Here is a 21,564-nt window from a genome sequence, read left to right as displayed (position 1 = left end):
ACAATATAATAATGCACAAGATTATGATTTATATATCACTTTTGTGAGAAATGATTCTGCTGTGTAATGTACGAAAAGTTTCTTCTATATAAACCTTATCATAGCCTGAGTAAGGTATTTGATACACTACTTTGGAACTTTCCTTGGTTGTTAGAGGATCTTTAGTTTAGTGTATAAATGTGCTATGGTTTTAATATTTCTAGTGACAATTTTTATGTTTTCTAATCCTTTAAATAATTTGAGAAGTTTTTGGTGTTAAGAATGAAATATAAGGTAAAGATCCAAAAGTTTGTAATGTTGGTTGCCATTTTCATTATGATTTATTTTTTATTGTTGGTATTGTTGCGTCAATGTGATGGAGGCTGGAGAGTTTTCAGTACTAAAAATTAATTTATTAAGTAGGCCTCCGGGATTAGAGTTTCCTATTAGTATGTTTTTTAGTCTCTTTAAACTTTGTTCTTTTTAAGTTGGATAAAATATTTTAGTTGAGATATTGTTACTCTAAAAATTAGGGACTAAAATTGTTTTATTTAAATTCATTTTTAAATCGATTTTCCCAGATTCTCGTGAAGTCCCTTTAGTCATCGGCAAATCTTAAATGGCTGAAAAAATTCAGTGTTTTTCCGATTTAATTTGTGGAACAAATCTTCATTCGACCCTCTTATAGGACATTAGGCATGCGAGAAGAAGAAGAAAAAGAATACATCTTTTAATGCAAGAGTAAACAATTTTGGAGAAATCTATCTAACTCGTTTTTCCGTTCTTATTTTGCTTGTTGTTAGTCATTCTGCTATGTTTATTTGCATATTTGCATTGTGATATGTAAAAGTCAGAGACTGTCATGGCTGGGATATCTCCACAGACAAGAAAATACAAAACAGTGGAAGTCGACAGGAAGAAGACAGAAAAGAAAAACTAATTATAAGAATTTTCGTTGTAAATATAGCTAAATAACTGTCACTTCTTGATTTTTTTCTATAAAAAAAACGTTGAACCCGATAAGTTCGCAATTTTATAATTTCTAATTTACCGTTGCAGAATAATAACTTTTCGTGTACATTTATTCCTGACAAGCGTAATTACGCAAAACTATATCAGATTTTACGTCATACAAAACGGATCTAAGATTATTAAACAGTCTCTAAAACTCATAAATTGTTTCAATATTGACCAATCTTCATTAATCACACCTTTTACGTTTATTGGTTGATCGGTGATTTATGTTTATATTTAAATATATTATTATATATAAATACACTGCCGAGCATAAAATTAGGTCATCCCGTAATTTGGATTTATTTTAGAAATTATGATTCTTTTTTTACTAGTTTCGGTTGTAACATAGATTATTCCCTCTTCTGGCAGTAATGACAGGTTGCAAACGACGAGGCATGCTTTGGATGCCAGATTATCGATGCCTTTACCTATCTAAAGTTATAAATTTGATAACTTTAGATAGGTACTTTACGTAAAAATAAGCCGAATATTCCAACAGCGCATTTAGCGAAGAAAAATAAGAACGTCATTCCGTTCTTTCCACATATCATGAAGACGATGCAGTTGAGGAAGATGCCTACAAATAGGCGTGCTATCAGATTTTAGAAGTCAGATTAGTTATCGAGAAGATACTCAAATAAAATCATCAGAAGAAGTTATACATCCGATCTGTCAAAACAATTTAAAAAAAAGGGTTTCTATTCATTTTCTAAATTTTACTAGGTTAAACCAATATCAGGCAATTACGAAAATTCAACCAGCTCAGAAAGCAGCCTAAACCTCGATGCAAATACTGCCCAATAAGGAAGAAAAGGTTCATACAATACAACTGTTTAATGCGTCAACTCTAATAATTGATGATTAGTACTATGATTATTCTTTTGATTGAATTTCTATTTGTTAGTTTTTTTTAATTTTCCAATGCAATTGTTTGAGAATTCCCTTAATGCTTGTTTAATCCTCTTTTTATGTACGAGCTCAGACGCTTATGAATTGGACCAAATCTTTAGCCAGCGTTACCACTATATGGAGTCACCCTTACGTTTTAAAACGGCATAAATTTCTTTGGCATAGTGCCTATTAATGTTTGTCAGTAGTCTGGTTGAAAGTTATTCAAAATTTGCTGAAATTTACCGCTTCATTCAGGAATTGTGCGAACTGGTGTAATTCGAAGTGTTTTTTTCATCTGATGTCAGATAGTTTCAGTAGGAGATAGATCAGGACTGCTTGAAGTTAGCCCATAGTTCTTCTTGTAAAATACTTTTGTAATTCGCAGCATTGACAGTACATATAATCAATGAAAAGAAAATGTGAAAATCCTTGAGACCATACAGTCCCACACCATCACATATGCTGGAAACTTAACATTTCTTGTAAAGCAATCTTTATGATATTCTTCTCCTGGCATTCGAATATCTCCACTTTGTGTATCGCCAACACAGATCTCAAACTTTAATTCATGGTTCCAAATAACTGAATCCCATTGACGTTGAACCCAGTTTTGTCCATAAAAACCGTTTTCTTCTTTGTTTCGTTGTAAGAAGTGGTTTTTTCTCTGTCTAAAGTGAGATAATAAGTTCAAATATTTGAGATTAGATAAATGGTATTTATAAAAACTTACCTTGTAGAATCCATATCCCAATTTTTTCGTTTTCCTCAAAACAAGTATCTTTTGAAATCGGCCTACCAACAGCGTGGGCCCATTTTACAGTCAATTCTCGAGAAGAAACTCAGCGACCTTGTTAAGTCTTCGAAGAGCAAGCTCATCTTTTTCCGGTAGTCTTTGAAGTTATACAATTTTTTTCATTGTGAAATTATATTTCGCACAGTTCCTTCAGGATTACTTAAATTTTCAGCAATTTTACTTCCAGAAAGTTCTTTGTTATGGTTCGCAAATATGGAATTTCTTAAATTGTTAGATAAAGACTTTCCGCGAACCATTTTGACACGTAACTAAATTAAATCAATCAACTAACGTCATCAATTATTTCTGCAATGCTCACTTGATAATATAATTTCCATAAAAAGTAATACAAGAAATTTTATTGGATAAATAATATTTATCACTGATAGGGAGGGTGGTACTCCAATTAATTTTTACCAGACAATACTTTTTCTTTTTCTTTATTTTATCATCATTGTAGTCGATAAAAATATTCGAAATAAAATATTAGTAAGATTAGATCAAACCTAAGCGCAATCGTTCCCGGGTTAAGGACTTGTAAGTGGACGGTATATCCTAACTTATTCATTTGTTTTTTCATTTTGTGAACAAAAATTTGTCTTTTTCTTCCTAAAATTTCCTACCGGGAATCTATTACCGTCTTGTATGATTGTTATTTTCTCACTATGCACCAAGCCACACTTTATTTATAAATCGATTTTCTGTACTGGAAAATTTCATTGACTTTGTTTATCGATTTGTTTATTTAAAAAAGTACCGGCCTATTTATATTCGAAATTCTGGCGAGAACGCGCTCGCCGGTGGCTTTTCACCAACTCTACTTTTATTTGTATACGAAAACAAGTCTGGACTTGAATGTATCGAGCATTATGCTCTCACTTAGAATGCCCGTTATTCTATTTCCGTCCGCGTGTCTTCATTTTGTTCTTTATTTATTTTTTTTACAAATCACAAATTGAAACTTCAAGGCTAAACGCTTCGTAGGTGTGATAGGTGAATTCCTACACTGAAACAAATGATGACACGGCGTGCCTTAACAATTTTTCGGAGATTTTGTTTATAGTGTCGTCCAAATTTTCAGCATTGAAGATGTTCTCCAATTCTGCAGATATTTCTCTTTTATCTCAGTCACCTTCACAGACATTTTTTTTAACTCTACTCCACGATTAGAGCAATCGTAGCAGAGGAATTTGATCCGGTAATTATGTTTCGACGTAAAAGTCTTAAGTATAATTTGAGAGGATACTGGGTTAATTGGTTGACAATCGATTCCAGCTTGCTGTAAAGCTCTTATTGCCAAGAAGGCAAATGATGATACTCAATATGTTATGGCATTTAAATGTATGTTTTATAAGTTGTTCTTCGTCGGTTCGCCAAATAATACGTTGTTCCTCATTGATCTACATTTGTCTATGTCTATACATTATCTCGATGTCGGCAGTCATTACGTATCTATGTATACGAAATCGTAATTAAATAGAAACTAAGTCATCCTGCACAGTAGGTTTGACAAGTGTAACATCGTTCAATATAGAGCATTAATAGATTTACACTTAGATAATCTTTCGATTCCTTAAATGCCTTATGATGAGGGAGGTACAACACGTTAGTGTGATTGATTGTATCATCCTCTACCCTTGAAATGTTTCCAAAAGTTTTATATTCCTACATAAACTCCCGAGTAAAGGCTTTTATTAAATTTTGATTTTTTTCCGAAAACGGCATTCTATAGCATACATATGTTTCAAAACATTCTGATATGATTTTCCAAAAAAGGACGTAGAATCAATTATTGACATTGTTAATTGTTGTTGTTGATAAATCTAACGCACTTTGCGTTTTAACCGTGATATTAAATTTTTCTTCGCACATTTGTTCCTCATTCGATCATCACTTAATTTCCATTAGATCTTCAGTTTACCAAAATCTTGTATAAAATCTCTTCTAACGATAAGGAAGTGACAATGTTGCATAATACCCGTGATAAAGGTTTACAAGGACCTCAACGGAACCAACAAAATTTCAATTTTTGTAACATTGGAGAATTAGTTCCTATGTGGATGGTTTCTCCTTGAAGTAATGAGTAGAAGATCTGTGCCGATTAATATGTCAATATCCCGAGAGATATTAAAATCTGGATCTGCCAGAGATATGTAATACAGAAAATCAATAGAATTTTTATGAAAAGAAAAACTGGGTAGCTTGGATGCTATACGTTCAATTACCAAAAAGTTTAAGCTAGTGTTACGTCTAATTGAAAGACAAAAACATCAGCTTCAATGACAATTTTGTGATATTCTCTTTTAAACCGCCCAATAAATACATCAGATCAGCTGAGAGAATACACCCTGACATACGATATATGTTAAACCCTATAACTTCTTTATATATTTGTTTCTTCTAGATGAAATATGTATTATTTAAGCAGTGTTTTGTTAAATTTAGATCATGAGCACACACTATGAAAGCAACTAATTCTCGTCCGTCTATTTTCGGTTTCTAAAATGCCGAATATAATCTATACTTTTTAAAATTTCGAATACGGGACAAAGTACGAATAATGGGCATTTCTCCCTGTTGTTACAGGGATTTTTATAAATTGTAAAATGTTGAGAATATTTAAATGGGTTGTATGAAAATATGGGCATTACTTTAGTGTTTGTGCATTTTGCTTCGATTTACATATATAACAATATGCAAAAAGGTTTCTAGTTGTATAAAATATGCAAAATATGCTCTGGGCATATTTGCCTAAGTTTGATAATTGAAGATGATAAGCTCCATAACGTACTAAATTTTAAACCAATAAATGAAAGGATATGCTATATTATAATCAATTCTATAACAGAAGCAATAATACAATGCGTGGATTACTTTAACTCACGCACCAACTACAGAAAGAGATGGACACCGAAGATGATTTCAATACGTTTATAACAAGTAGTTAAAAAAATTTTAATCCGTGTACGATATACGGCAATTTCGTTAATTATTATTGTATCAAACAATTGAATTATGTTTGAAGAAAAAGTCATCATTTTGAAACTAAACATCTGCTCGTAAAAAGTGTAGTGATAGGTATAATGCTATATAGACCCTATTCAAAATATTTTTTGTCACATATTTCCTTTTACGGGTGGCTGCCTCGAATTGCTTTTCATTTAGGTTTAAACCAGATAAATTTACTTATGTAATATATTTTTTTCAGGATGGTTACCATAGTTGCGAATGAGTTTTTGACTGATGACAGAGATAGAAAATACTATGCCGACCACTACACGTGTTGTCCTCCTCCTATTTTTATACTCACCGTTACCTTAGCCGAAGTAAGTACATAAATTTGTTATTGTTATAAGTTTATTTTCGTCACTGTGTAGATTATTTGAGAATCTATTGCAATTTGGGGTTGATCTCCAGCGTACAGTTATGCAAATGTGTTCGCTTCTTTTTCTATGTGCTGCGTAATTGCCATATATTTTTTGTTTTTTTTTCTTCTATATCTTCTTGATCTTCATGTCCCCATTTTCTTCTACTGTCACTTGCAAATTATGTCAACACTTTTATTTACATTGACGGTGAGAATTTATGTTGATTATAGGTCGTTTGTGACTTGTGTTTCGTTTAATGCATAAATTTCATTGGAAGCTTCGTATATTTGCTTAAATGTTATTGTAGTACTTGAGCATTTAGAAATATTACGAAGAAAATGTTGTAGAACGAAACAAAAAACCAATAAAAACCAGAGAAAGAAAGTAACAACAATGGCTTTTCCCAAGGAAGCGTACTTTCCCCATTCCTGTTAAATATATACGCCAATAATACAGGGCGCAATACAAATCAAAGGACCACCGGTACAATTGAGAAGAAGCTGTTTTAAAAAATATGTCCAAATACTATAAGAAAAACTACCTCGAACCGATTTCTTTTTTTTTAATTGTTTTTTTGCTGAATTCCCAGTATGTAGAGTTGTACAAGTGTGTTGAAAATAGTCATATTGTTTAATAGCTGTAGGTAATCTTCAAGGGATATAGTACATTTTAATTTCAAATAGCCTTTTGTTGCTGAATATTTGAAATGGTACAGATACTCTCAAATCTTTTTTAAAATCTAGTTTAGTCAATCCAAAATAGTATGGAACGATGATCGTAAGTGAATCAACATTTGAAATTAAAATATTTGACAGCACATAAAAATACAAAACTTACAAATTAACAAACGATTTTTAATGACTTTGTCCACACTTGTGTCTACGTAATCAAAACGTGTGCTATTTAGGTTGAGTTTACCAAAAGTACAAGCTGAATATAGCCGCAAATGTCAACCAAGAATTAAAATCTTTCGGTTTGGCAGTATGGGATGTTTTTAGAATGCATCTGTTATATGCTTCAAATATAAACAGAGAAAGCTTTTAAAAAGTACATATCGTTTATAGTGATTTGACGATTGCCAAATCTATGCCCTAATCTATCAAAGGGTAACTACAAAAAAAAATTCTAATAATTAATTCCAATTAATCTCCAAAGATACAAATATTTACTCATTCTTGTTTCATATAAATCAAAAATTCCAGAATTCATAACATAATATAAACAAAATGTACTTTTCTGATGCTTTATCTTTTTATATTTGAAGCATACAGCACCTACATTATAAAAACATGCCAACACTGCTAAACCGAAATTTTTTGTTCCATGTTTGACATTTGCAGCTATAATCAGTTTGTACTTTCGGTAAACTCAACCCGTGTACTATAACTAAAGACCGGAATATAATAATTGTGCAAAATGTATTTTTTTGTATATCTCTCATATTTTGCAAAAAATTCATATTTTTATTAGAAATTGCATATATCTGCATATTTTTATAAAAAATGTAGGTATGCCTATATTTTCTGAATGTGTCGTCCTTTTCTCGAAATTGTTCATTCAAATTCCCCGAATAATACAACCTGTGTTTTAAGTGTGAAGTGTCGGTGAAGCTTTAAGGAATAAGTAGCTGTATGAATCCGAAATTTACATTAGTTTCATTTATGGTTTTCGCGTCAAACAGTGTAAACGTGTGTATTGAGACAAATTTTCAAATTGCATTTATAGTGTAATTTTATTACGTACCCTGTCACTTCGTTAATTTGTTTATATCGCGATGCCCAAAGTAATTGCTTGGATTCAACCAATCCTGAATTAAAGCTGAATGGAGGTAACGTATTTTGTCAAGGTTGCTCTAAAATTGTAAGTGACTATTTTGGATGGAGCACTCGGTTACAAGCAGAATTAAATAAAAGCTTTATTACAGTCAGGAGCTCTGGAGGAATGTAAACGCCTCGTTCAATTACCTAATTTAGCTCAGAATCTAGCATACATAAGCTTAAATTTTAAATTTCTTGTTTAGGACATAAAAAAACTTGAAAAATAAAGTTGAATCTTTGTGCATCAGTCTATTTGATTAATCATGTTAAGGAATCTTTTTGTATGGTTAAAGGAAACGTAGGCACATCTGTAGGAAATAAATTGCAATAAGCTTTAAACAAAAACTCAGGATTTCCTATTTTAGAAAAAGTTACGAAAGTTCATCAAGGTGTACCAAATCTTTAGCTACTGCCTTCAAGTTTAAAAATGCACCAATAACTTCTGTTGATGTTGAAAGAAGTTTTTCAATTTATAAACATTTATACAAAGATTGAAAATATAATATTTTAATTGCAAATTTTTGGAAAACAAATTATAACACTAGTTTGTGAAGTTGCCTATCTACTATAAGTATGTATGGTTACTGTATTTCTTAAAATATTGTTATTTTGTTTATACTAAAATAAATAAATGTCAATATTTTATTTCAATCTTACTCCAGTTTTAATCTATATAAAAAAATACGACTTAATTCTAATAATCTATATAAAATACTAGCAGGAAGGCATTTTAGATTAGTATTATTATTATTATATGAATTGGTTTTTAAATGGAAAATTTATTAACAAGACGATAATTAACGTCTGCATATTTGCATATATTACGCATATTCCTAAAAAAATTGTTTTGCTCTATTTTCTGTTGCATCAATTCAGGTCTCTAGCTATAACCATGCCGTCGATCAGACAATAAATATACTGTAAGCATAAAAGCTATACAGAAATAATAAATATCCCGAAATATTCAAACTGATCTAGATACGTTCCTGGCGTTTATAAATTTACCATTATATTTTATAAATACCGTCCGGAAAAGCTATTTGTTCAACTAAAGAGGTAAATAACCTTAGCAAAATAAAAACTAAAATCAAAATAAACTTTGAATGTGAAAATAAGTTTTTTAAATGTGAAATTCTGGATCACAATCGATTATAGTATAAACTGTATCAGAATGTATTGTTATTTTAGCATTCCTTTTTTGTGGCATCTCATTCAAGAGATTGAAGAATTGTGTAATTGTGAATTGTGGAAAATAGGTGTAGGTAAAGGAAATGCTTCATAAAAATGAAAGAGTCTTATAAATGCAATCTTTTGAAAAAACAAAATATAGGGTTGTATTTAGATTTAAAAAATATAAGAAACTCGTAATTTTCTTTTGCAGTTCACCCTGTATACGAATATTTATCAATGGTATCTGTTAAACTGTTTATAAACTAGAACATATTGTTTGGATTAATTATGTAAAATGAATACTTATTTATTTATTCCTTATTTATATACAGTGTGTTTATTTCATAGTGATTTCGAATTTAAAATGGCCATAAACCGTTAAATGCGGTGTATAGTAGTGTCAAATCCCATATTGTCAGAACAGGCATTATGAGAGGAATCTAAGTATGAGAAAATATACAGGGGGTCTACGTAAAAAATTGAATGATTTCTTTACCATGTAGTTACTTATCACCCTGTAGAAAATCATTGCCTACATTCTTTTTTGATATTCTGTACCATAATGAAATTATCGACCAATGTCGCATTAAACACTCACCTCTTATATAATATATATATATATATATATATATATATATATATATATATATATATATATATATATATATATATATATATATATATATATATATATATATATATATATATATATATATATATATATATTATATATTATTCGTGTAGTTCAATAGAGTTATCTTCGTATTTAATGAATTATTCCAAACAACTACCCTCTGCTTAAATCTCTCTATTACTAATCTACCGTCAGGGCCCCTGATAAACTACTGACGGCCAATTTACGCAAACTACAAAAAAAACACCTACACTTTTTGTGGCCACACTATTAGAAGTTCCTATAATATACCTGCTTAAGGCTTATAATTTGACAGGGGCTATCGATAGCAGAAACATTAATAACCCGAGGGTAAAAAATGTCTAAGCAATTTTCTTACCTACATCACTTTAATTTGGAAACCTGCGTCAGATGCGAAGCGACATTTCTCTCCCCCGGTGCTGTTTCCCATTAAATTAGGGTAAATGTGTCGAAAAATATGTTCATTTATTTTTGGAATAAGGAAATATCTTTCTTTTTCGAATCGGCAGCCAGACAAAACACACGTGCCATACATGGGCGGTACACCTAAGGGTGGAAGAGTAATATGTTCATATTTGATTAACTACAAAAATCTAATATGTACAATAACAGAAAACGATGTTAAAAAGAAAGAAAAGACGAGTTTTCCTTGGAATAGAATCATTCTAGTAATTAAACAGCTTATTATTCTAGTTTTGGACAGGTTGCTGTTAAAGTTAAATATTATGTTTATATGAAATTTTAAACCACAATTGATTATAAAATGAAAATTGCATTTTTAACTGTTTGAAATTTCGATTTCCACTCCAGAAATCGTTTTCAGAAAAGATTACTTTGAAAATTCTGCGAAAATGTATAACCAGCAAGTTGATAGTAGGTTATGTTTTTCAAAAAAGTAATTATCAAATCATTATATGATAGAGCCTGAAGCACATGCAGCAATGAAAATGCATTTCAGGAAGAAAAAAACCTGCTAACAAAGATTTTGACAAACAATGAATACCCATTGCCATTTATAAACAAGGAATTTACACAAGATTATAGAAAAGACACAACAAAACACCACAAGCAATCTAGGAACACTCACAAGAAGAGATTCAAAGATTACAATAATACCATGTGTAAAGGGTATCGGAAAAATTGAAAAGAATGGGAAATAGGTAACAATAAGTAACAAATAAGTAACATACAAAAAAACCAACACACAGATCTATCCTGTCCAAAACCAAACTCAACAACACACAAGAAAGATCAAAGAATTGCATGTATAAAATAACCTGTGAACGCAACAAGTTATACGTGGGAGTAACCGCAAGACCACTAAGTGTCAGGTAAAACTAACATGAAACATACATCAAGAACAGAGACTTAGCAAACTTGCCTGGGACAACAAGCACAGAGTACAATAAAAAGATGCATCAATGATCATGAAAGAAACAGACATGAAAAAGAGAAAAGTCAAAGATATAGCTCTTATCATACTTACTGAAAAAAATGTGTAGCAAAATCATCAGCAGAATGTAGCAGGCTTTGTTTGCCAATACTAAAAAAGGAGTGAACAACAAGAACATTTCATCAATAGCGGAGTAAAAGTAGTTGCAGACATATCATCTACAATTTATAGACAATACATCTGCAACACACAATACACAAAAATATATTCTACGTAAGCACACATTACATAAACCAATAATTTAAAAAAACACAAAACAGAATTTGAAATTCCGAGGGTAAAAACACCACTCTCAATTTTTTTTTTCCACCAAAAGCAGGTTATTGCCTACAAGGTCGAGGCCAAGTCAATCAACAATTTTGAAAAACATAACCTACTAACAACTTGTTGGTTATGCATTTTTGCAGAATTTTTAAAATATTTAACGATGAAAACGATTTCCGGAGTTAAAATAGGAACTTCACTGAGTTCGGCCTGAAGACTTATGATAGGAGTTGTTCTAAATGGACCGCATATTATTCTCTCTCATAAGAGCGTTATTTTGAATAGTGTCTAAAATTTTGTTGAAGCAGACGAGTAAGTATCACATCCATAATCGATCTTGAAGCCGATCAGATTTTATATAATGCGTGTAAAGTTCTAGCAGGCGCTCTCCATTTCATACCAGAAAGATATTTCAAAAGGTTTTGTCTTTTTTGTTGCTGAAATATATTTGATGTGGTTTTTTCAGGTAAGAGCTCGATCAAATAATAAACCTAGATATTTAATAACGCCAAGGCATTTGACCGTTGTCAGCACCAGAAGATGGTCACCGCACTACAAAGAGTTGGATTGGATGAGAAGGACATTCGGATCATCATGAATTTATACTGGAACCAGCGTGCTCAAGTCAAGGTCGAAGACCAGCTGACCGACCAAGTGAAGATCATGCGAGGAGTAAGACAAGGATGTGTGCTATCGCCGACTCTTTTCAATATATACTCTGAGGAGATTTTTAATGAAGCCCTCACAAACCTAGACATGGGAATCCGAGTGAACGGTGAATACATCAATAATATCCGCTACGCCGATGACACTGTGTTACTAGCAACCAGCTTAAACGATCTGCAGGCCTTACTAGACCGAGTGCGAACTGTGAGCGTAACATACGGACTGAACCTTAATATTAAGAAAACTAAATTCATGGTTGTCAGCCGTACAAATTTAGATCCCGGGGCACTAATGGCAGGTAGCGAAGAGATCCAGAGAGTCGACAGATTCACTTACCTCGGAACTACCCTCAACGTACAATGGGACTACGCTCAAGAGATCAGATCCAGAATTGAAATGGCACGGTCTACATTTATTAAGTTGAGATCCTTGCTGTGCTGCAGTGATCTCAGTTTGGGAACCAAGATGCGAATAGTGAGGTGCTACGTTCTTCCAGTGTTACTGTATGGAGTTGAAGCCTGGACACTGACGCAAGCCACTGAAAAACGAATCGAAGCCTTCGAGATGTGGATATACAGAAGGATACTGAAAATATCTTATGTGGACCATGTCACCAACGTTGAGGTCCTACAGCGCATGACAAAAGAAAAAGAAGTGCTTAATTTAATCAAACAACGCAAGCTTGAGTACCTCGGCCACGTGATGCGGAACGAAGAAAAATATCGAATTCTTCAACTTGTTATGCAGGGTAAAGTATTTGGCAGAAGAGGACCGGGACGCCGTCGTATCTCGTGGTTGAAAAATCTCCGACAATGGTTTGGGATGACCTCAGCGGAGCTGTTTCGCAGAGCAGTCAACAAAACCATGATAGCCTTGATGATCGCCAACATCCGGACCGGATAAGGCACTGAAGAAGAAGAAGAAGATATTTAATTGTTTTTGCATATTTAAGTGTCGGACCATGAAGTTTTAAAGTAGGTATTTCCTTTATCTGCTGTGGTCTCTTTGAGAATATGATGCAGCAAGTTTTAGATGAAGCAAATTGAAAATCACTCCTTTTAGACCATGCTGTAAATTTATCGAGTTTATCTTGTAGTAATTGGGCCATGCTCTGCGTATTGTTTCCCTTTAAGAATATTATACGGCCATCCGCGTCCAATCTTGCTTGTTAATAGCTATAAGGATAAGCTTCGGATTGATTACCGAGCCTTGAGGTGTGCTATTTTTTTAATATCTCACATTAGATAGAAGACCGTTTACTTTTACCTTGAAATTTTTATTTAGGAGAAAATTTTTCATAAAAGCAAGTATATTTCTTTGATAGCCACATGATTACAGTGTTGATATTATCTTATGATGCCAAACCATATCAAATGCTTTGTGCAAATCAAAATAAGTTGCAATAAATTTTTGGTTGTTACAGAAGGCATTATTAATATGTGTTTCTATATCTACTAAATTGTCGGTGGTCGAAATATATTTTTGCCATTGTTAAATTACCGGAAAAGTTTAGTAGAAGTGCTGAAATTTAAAATTCCTGTCATTATATGCTAAATCATAAATATTATTTCTTCCAATATTCATTCTGAATTTCACATCATGTATCTTTCGTATAATCCTGTACGTTTGTGTTCCTAATTTTGAACTTTAATTCCATTTGAAATTCCCCACTTACAAAAAGAACGCGTGCCCCATCGAACACATGTTTTCGTATTTGTAGAAAACGTTTCAGAACACCGGTTTGAAGGAAATTGATTGCTTCCTTGCAGATGCTCTTTGTTTCTGGTGATCATTGACAGAAATAACTTAAATAGAGGATATTTAAGAACACCTTCAAGGTGAACTGAATGGAATGGAATCCTTAGTAATTGGTGCTAAAGGCGTAAAAAATTAAAAGTACAATATTTTTGTGTCGTCACTTCGTCTGCTATCGTGGTTATAAAAAAATTGGGAATTGATACATGCATCTTTAGAAATGGATTAAATTACTTTTATACTTACGATATCGCTTTTCCACATTGAGGGAACACGTAATTAATAAACGGAACTGTAAGGAAATAGAAATGTACGAAAATCAGTTTGATTTATGCAAGACAGATCGTCACCAGTTCCAATTCTCCATTAGTTTATGGAATAAATAGAAATAAACAAAACAAAGGTTCATATGAGAATAATCGATTTTGAGAAAGTTTATAATAGAGTATCTCAAAAGGTCAAAAGATTTTATTTACCTTTCTCCATTAAATGAACATTTCAAATACTCTTCTTTTGACCTACTTAATTTTAAACCGTTTTCCTTAAGAGCTCATCGCAGCTATTTCAGTTTTTGTAAAAATAACCCTCTATAAAGTATCAGAAAACTTTGGACAATAGGGCATGAAAACTTAGGGCATACTTTGGACTCCAAAAACAATTTTACTCAAGAAATAACCAAAGAAAAACTAAAATTATTATATACAAAACACTGCTGAGGCCGGTCCTCATATACGGGGCGGAAAACTAGACTCTAACGCAGAAGTATGAAAGACTTCTGGGAATAATCGAGCGAAAGGAATTATACCAACTCTTTAATGAACTAGATGTCGTAACGTTCTTTAAAACACAGTGACTTAGATGCGCTGGACACAATACGAATGCCTGACAATATGATTGCTAAAAAGCTAACGACAGGAACACCTATAGGAAGAAGAAGAACAGACCGACCTCGAATTAAGTGGTTAGATGGAGTTGAGACCGACTTATCCTAGAGATTAGAAAATGGCAACACGTTGCCAGAAACCGAACAGATTTGTATCTGTTCTATTGTAGGCAGTTTGTATCCACTTCCGGCCTGCGTGTTTCTTCAAGTCATCTGACCATCTCATTTGTGGCCTTCCTCGTTTTCGTTTGTAACTATATGGACTCCAGTGTATAATCATCTTATTCCATCTGTCGTCTTTCTGTCTTATGGTATGTCCAGCGAACTTCTACTTAAGTTTTGCTATCTGCGTTAATACATTGGTCACTTTTGTTTTGTTTCAGATCCAAGTATTTCTTTTCTTGTCTGATAGCCTGATGTTCAGCATTTGCCTTTCCATGGCTCTTTGGGTCTTTGCTATTTTTTCCATGTTTTCCTTTGTAAACGTCCAAGTTTGAGAACCATAGGTGAGAACAGGAAGTATACATTAATCGAAGACTCTTGTTTTTAAATATTGGGGGTATTTTCTATTTTTTAGTATATAGGAAAGTTTTCCGAAGGATACCCAAGCCAATCGTAATTATTAATTCTTCTGGTTGGTTGGTCATAATTTTCGTTTTATTATCATTCATTTGTACACCTATTTTTGTTGATTCGCTATTTAATTGATCCATCATATTTTGTAATTCTTTACTTTTATCTGTTATTAATACAATGTCGTCTGCATGTCTCAAGTGATTCAAGTATTGGCCATTTATGTTAATACCCCGTTTTTCCCATTGTAATTTCTTCATAACGTCTTCCAAAGCTTGATTGAATAGTTTGGGTGATATAGTATCACCCTATCTGACTCCTCTCCGTATCTTAATAGGCTCCGTTTGTTCAACTATTTTGATGGATGTTGTTGCTTGATCATATATATTGGAAATTAAGTCCGTATATCTATAGTGTATTCTCCCATTTTGTAAAGACTTCTTTACTGCCCAATGTTCCAACTTATCGAACGCTTTTTCAAAGTCTACAAATGCCATATACATTGGGATTTGATATTCGTTGGCCTTTTCAATTAATATTTTTATCGTAAGAAGAAGGTCGCTTGTAATCCTTTTCTAAAACGGCTTGCTCTCTTGACTGGTAATTATCTAACTTAGTTGTTAATTTGTTTGTTAGTAGTTTAGTTAGCAGTTTGTACATTAAATTCAGTAGCGTTATGGGCCTATAGTTTTTTAGATCTTTTCTATCGCCTTTCTTAAATAGTAATAATGTTATTGCCTCGTTCCATGTGGTGGGTATTTGTTTTGTGTTCAATATTTTATTCATTAGTACATAAAGGACTTCCACTGTAGTTTTCCCACCATTTTTTAGCATTTCCACAGTTATTCCATATTTCCCAGGAGATTTGTTATTCTTCATTTCTTTGAGTGCCTTTTTTATTTTATTTTTACTGATTTCTGGTTGTAGGTCAGAGTTAACTAACATTCTTTATTTTCAGTTGTAACTGATTACGGATTTCTTGGGTTGGTTTTTGTTCTGTTTTGTAGAGATTTGTATAATATTCGTGCGTTATCTGTAAACTTTCTTTTATATTGTTGGTCTCCACTCCTTCTTTGTTCTTTATGCTATTAATTTGTATGTTTCCCAGGTTCTGCTTTAAGCACTTCATGTTTCTATTTTTTCAATTGTTTTCTCTATCTTTTCTTCCTGCACTCTCCGTTGATACTCCGTTGTACTCCTTGATATTTTTTCTAATAGTTTTGTTTATTTTTTTGTATTCCATTTTATGTCTGTCCTCTTGTTCTAGTAATGTTCTTCTTGTGTTCATAAGAATCTTTGACAATTATATATATATGCGGTTCATTTCATATGAGCATACATATTTTGAGGCTTTTGCAGTGCATATTTCCACGCTCTACGTTTAAAAATAATTACTTTTTCCACTAAAATTTTTTATTTTATTAAACTGATCTTATATAAAAGGGTTGGCAGGAAAAAAATAAGAGACTTACAATCTGTTTGATCGTACCTGGAACTCATTAGTTCATCGTTGGGTCTCCTATAAGGTTACTTAACAGCTAAAAGAAAATTACAGTTGATTAGAGTAATTGATACCAATATTAAATGTATCTGTCATATTACTGGCATCCAAATTACTTTTAAAGGACAGATTGTGAGTATTTTCTTTGTCTTTCTAGAATAACCCTTTTAGAATTATTATTATTATAAATTAAAATGCACAATCGATTCATCATTGGATCTTGTGTACTTCATGTACGAATCTTTTCATATTTCACACAGTTGTATTCTTTCGGATAAATGATTTTTATATTGTTTAATATTGATCATTTTTGTTACAGTTGGGGTTCTATTTATATTACTATATTACCACAGGGGAACTTAATCCAAGTGGGCCAGTACTAGTAGACTCAATATTTATATATAGACCAGATAAACGAATCGAAATATGGAGGTTCCTATTGTACATGTTATTACATGCTGGGTAAGTGACTAATTAATCATTATTCAACTTTTTGTTTTTTTAATAATATACTTAATGCAGTAATTTTCTTTTGATGGTTTTGCCTTAAGTTTTTTCTCCTTAACAACCCCATCGATATTTTATCTATAGAAATCTGTTCAATGAACTGACCAATGAATAATTAATATTTATCATAATTTATTGACGATTTGATGCCTGTTATGCTGATGTTCATCAATTACACTAGTGGCCAAAATTCTGGAAAATTTACAAAAATTTTAGTTTTGTTAGCAACATTTCTTTTTTTTGACACAACTTATGTTATTTACAAGATTATCTATAATTTTATTGCACCGTTTTATCCTTCTAATTAATATTAACGTCTATTTTAAGAGGACAAACCCTCTAAAAATTTCAAAATAAATCAAACAAGTAAACAACAAAATAGCCATTAGCTATTAGTAAATATATTTAAAAAAAAATGACAATGAGTATTATGAAGAAAATTAGTATTTGGTGTGATACTTTGTTTTTTAGCACAGACTCCATTCTGCGCTTGGAGTTCACGAGATGAGCCAAATATTCTGTTGTAATAACTCTTAATCAGTTTTGCCATAGATTTTCTATTAGATTTAGATAGGATATTATTCCAGGCCAAGGTAGAACAGTGCCATTGTTTCATTGTTTCTCAACCATTCCATGAAAGTTTTAGCCGTATGACGGTCCATCCTGATGGAAGATGCATTGTTAAACATGCCCTTCAAACAAATCTCTGATAATAGGCAGCAGTAGTATTTCTTCCTGATCTTTTTTGCATTAATATTGCTCTCTATTAATGCCAAAAGTCTAACGGAGCTAATCCATACAATGACATTCACAGGGTGCTTCATAGTGACCGTAATACACCGAGGAAAAAGGTCTTCCCCTGGTTGGCAACGAACAAACTTCACTCCATCACTTCCAAGGATCGAGATTCTGGTTTGATCACTTCAAATTACCTTACTCCACTGTTCTTCTGTCTACCCTCTGCATGTCAAAGTCCAATCAATGCATTTTTGCCTCTGTTTTTTGTTCAGGAACGGCTTCTTTCTAGGGATTCTTACTCGCAATCGAAGGATAATTTCTTTGGATCTCTTTCCTGGTGAGCAGTCAATTCGTTTTGCGTTTCTGGGAGCCATTTTCGTTGAATCGACACTGATGTCTTCCTCTCTGACAATTAAACATTATCACCTTAGTAACAACTTTCCGAAGTCACTAATAAACACTGGAAGTCGCAGGAAACTGTGCTAAACGATTTCAATTGCGCGACTAACTCACGCCACCCGTCGTTAAGAGCCAAGCTACTCGCTTAGTGAGTAATACTAGCGAACAGACGTATTACGTACTACCGCAGTTAATAACTGTAATAATTTTCTATCTTACTATACCGAATGGAAGCTTGGACATTGAAGAAACAACACATAAGGAAAATAGAAGCGTTCGAAATGTGGTGTTACAGAAGAATATTAAAAATTCAGTGGGTTCAAAGGATTACCAATGCTGAGGTACTACGACGTCTAAATAAGGAGTTAGAAATTATGAACAGCATAAAAAGAAGAAAACTAGAATATTTGGGTCACATAACCAGAGGAGAAAAATATGAGCTGCTGAGAATTATTATGCAAGGAAGCATCCAAGGAAGAAGAAGCATAGGAAGAAGACGCATCTCCTGGCTGAAGAACCTTAGAGAATGGTTTAACTGTAGTTCACTACAACTTTTCAGAGCAGCAGCCAACAAAGTGACCATAGCCGTTATGATATCCAACCTCCGATAGGAGATGGAACTTTAAGAAGAAGAAGCAGTTAATAACACTGCAAGCGACGCGCATAGGTAGGTACCTAATTAGTGAACGGAGGTGTTGGTTAATTTTTATTTAGTCGCCTAGTGATTGTACAATGCCAATGGAAGAAGTATTAATTGCTGCTGTCTTACTAATCTTCATATTTGAAGCTCTTCAGAATTATCCCTGCCAAGTCTGATGTTTGCACGTTGATGCCAGTAAAGATTTTTCATGATACTGGATTTGCATTCCATTGCTTGTCAAAGTACTTTACTTAAAAACGTATATGCTTCCTCAACGTCATATTGCTGACGAGACTCTGAAAACTGATTCTCAATACTCCTCCACTCAAAGATCTCTTGAATTTAGTAAAGAAAAAGTTCGTAGGTGGTAAGTCTGGTGAGTAGAGGGATGAAAGATGACATTTATGTCGTTTTTGATGCAGAAGTCCTGAATCGCGCAGAAATTTGAAGCAAAACCCTTAAAGTTCCCAGTCTTCAAAAACCGCAGCTTCACTTTATTCGTATAACTTCACGCAAACTCGGCATCTGAAGGAATTAAAGACAATTAATTGTTCAAAATGATAGTGCTAGTAAGTATGTGTTTTTTCCATAATAATACATCCACAAAGATACATGGAAAATACCAAACGGTCAACAACAAAAATTGGCCATGTGCTTATTGAGAGTCGATACTACATACTACTACTGACTACTTCTTATTTCCTACTGACGACTTCTTAGAACAAAACTCAGAGTCGAATTTCTAAAATCTAAAATTTTTAGAGATGACTAAGAGCCAATTTTAAACGAAAAGTTACCAAGAATCGATTGGAACTTAAGCATGTAAGAATACTGGAACGTGAAGAAGCAATACACACAATAGCTAAAGGTTGTTTTACTTTCAACGAGGTTGGAAACAAATTCTGTAGAACCATAAATTAGCAGAGAAACGAAGCATTTACGATACTTGCATCGAAGACGAAAAGAAAATGCCCTATAATCACGGGCTATAAGGCCATTGATGATGATGAAATAAAAGAAATTCGCAATACATCACTCTTCCAATCGAACAAAAACAGTAAGCATACTACCTAAGCCTAAGCAGACGAAGACTATATGTTGCACGATCCACGTTTCACTAAAAGAGGATTGATCCCGCATGCGATGAACTTTTTTCGTTGCGTCATCCCATTGACGCAACGCACGAACGGAGTGTAGTGTTGTGGCTTCGCCCAACACTGCACTGCGAACAATGCTGCGAATCGCATTGCGCTACGTTGCTACACAATTAAAAAAATCCTAATAACTATAAAAAAACCTTAAACTAAAACTCAACCTCGTATGCTATTATGGTTTTAGTTACAATTTATTTATGAGCGACCACTTTACCAATCGCCTTCACAATGTCGTTTTATTTAATCCGATAAGACGAAATTATTTAATAAAAGGAATTTAACTTCAGCACGTAAAAAAGGAAGTCGTTATAAAACAGGATGTAAGTCATTGATGTAATTTAAACACCGGCAATTGCCCTCCATTAGAAATTTTATAAAACTGTGTAAAATTAGTCAAGATCATTAAAAAATTGGGACAGTCTACGTACTTCCACTATACATACCTATATTATATATTATACCAGGGCTGTTCTAAAATTTCGTATTAGTACCTAAGGTATAATGTTGTCATTCGTACAACACCAAAACCACCATTGTAGTTGTCAATTTCTTGAGGCTTTATAGCAAAAGTTTCAAAAATGTGACAGCCATTTTGTAGTTATTATTTTTTGCAGTTAAATCAAATTTGTCTTAAAATCAAACATTATCATTTTATAGTACATTTCATGAACTTGCGACTATTTTGAAATAGAAATGAAAGCTTCGACTTAAACGCACCGCTCTGTGCTGAGAAAGTATAATACAGTCTCCCAATATTCGAAGAACTGTCGAAGACAAGCAAATAATGTATTTTACATTCATATAGAGAAATATACAATTATTAGTGCAAAAATAGAAGAAAATTACAAATTCTATTGTTTCGAAATTGTAGTGATATTTATTTACTGATAAAATAATAACAATAACCCTCAAAAGTTTTCTTACTGGAAAATGAAATATATTGGCTTCCAATGTAATCAAAAATTAGACCTATACTCATAATCACTGTCGTCCATATCTTCATTTAGATTGTAAGTGATGACTGGGTTAATTGCTTCGATGCGATTTTCACGCATCTAACTTTCTTCTATTAAGTTTTCACATTTCCACACACTTTCTTTCCAAATTACAGGGGATGCAGTATTCATTGCTTCTTGCCATGTTCCCAAAACTGCTGCGTCACTGTAACCCTTACGTTCAATATAGTTATCGTAGTTAGTTTGACATATTCCCCAAACATGTTCAATGAGATTGAATTCAAAATGTTACGGGGGCAGTCTTAGAACCCCATTAAATTCTAGGTAATAACTAATCTAACCTGGTTGTAAAAAGTATTTTACAAATATAAAATAAAAGTAAATA

General features: G+C 32.7%; 1 protein-coding gene across 1 annotated transcript in view; it reads left to right on the top strand.

Moving 5' to 3' along the window:
• LOC140441438 (protein rhomboid-like) overlaps nt 1-21,564 on the top strand; it is a 246,792-nt gene that overhangs the window by 220,518 nt on the left and 4,710 nt on the right. The window contains exons 6-7 of the mRNA XM_072532170.1: nt 5,889-6,006; nt 17,105-17,247. Of these exons, the coding sequence (XP_072388271.1) occupies nt 5,889-6,006; nt 17,105-17,247 (261 nt within the window). The remainder of the gene's footprint in view (nt 1-5,888; nt 6,007-17,104; nt 17,248-21,564) is intronic.

The sequence above is a fragment of the Diabrotica undecimpunctata genome, chromosome 5, assembly GCF_040954645.1.
Source record: "Diabrotica undecimpunctata isolate CICGRU chromosome 5, icDiaUnde3, whole genome shotgun sequence".
NCBI classification, from domain to species: Eukaryota; Metazoa; Arthropoda; class Insecta; order Coleoptera; family Chrysomelidae; genus Diabrotica; species Diabrotica undecimpunctata.
This window is presented reverse-complemented; position numbering and strand designations above follow the sequence as displayed.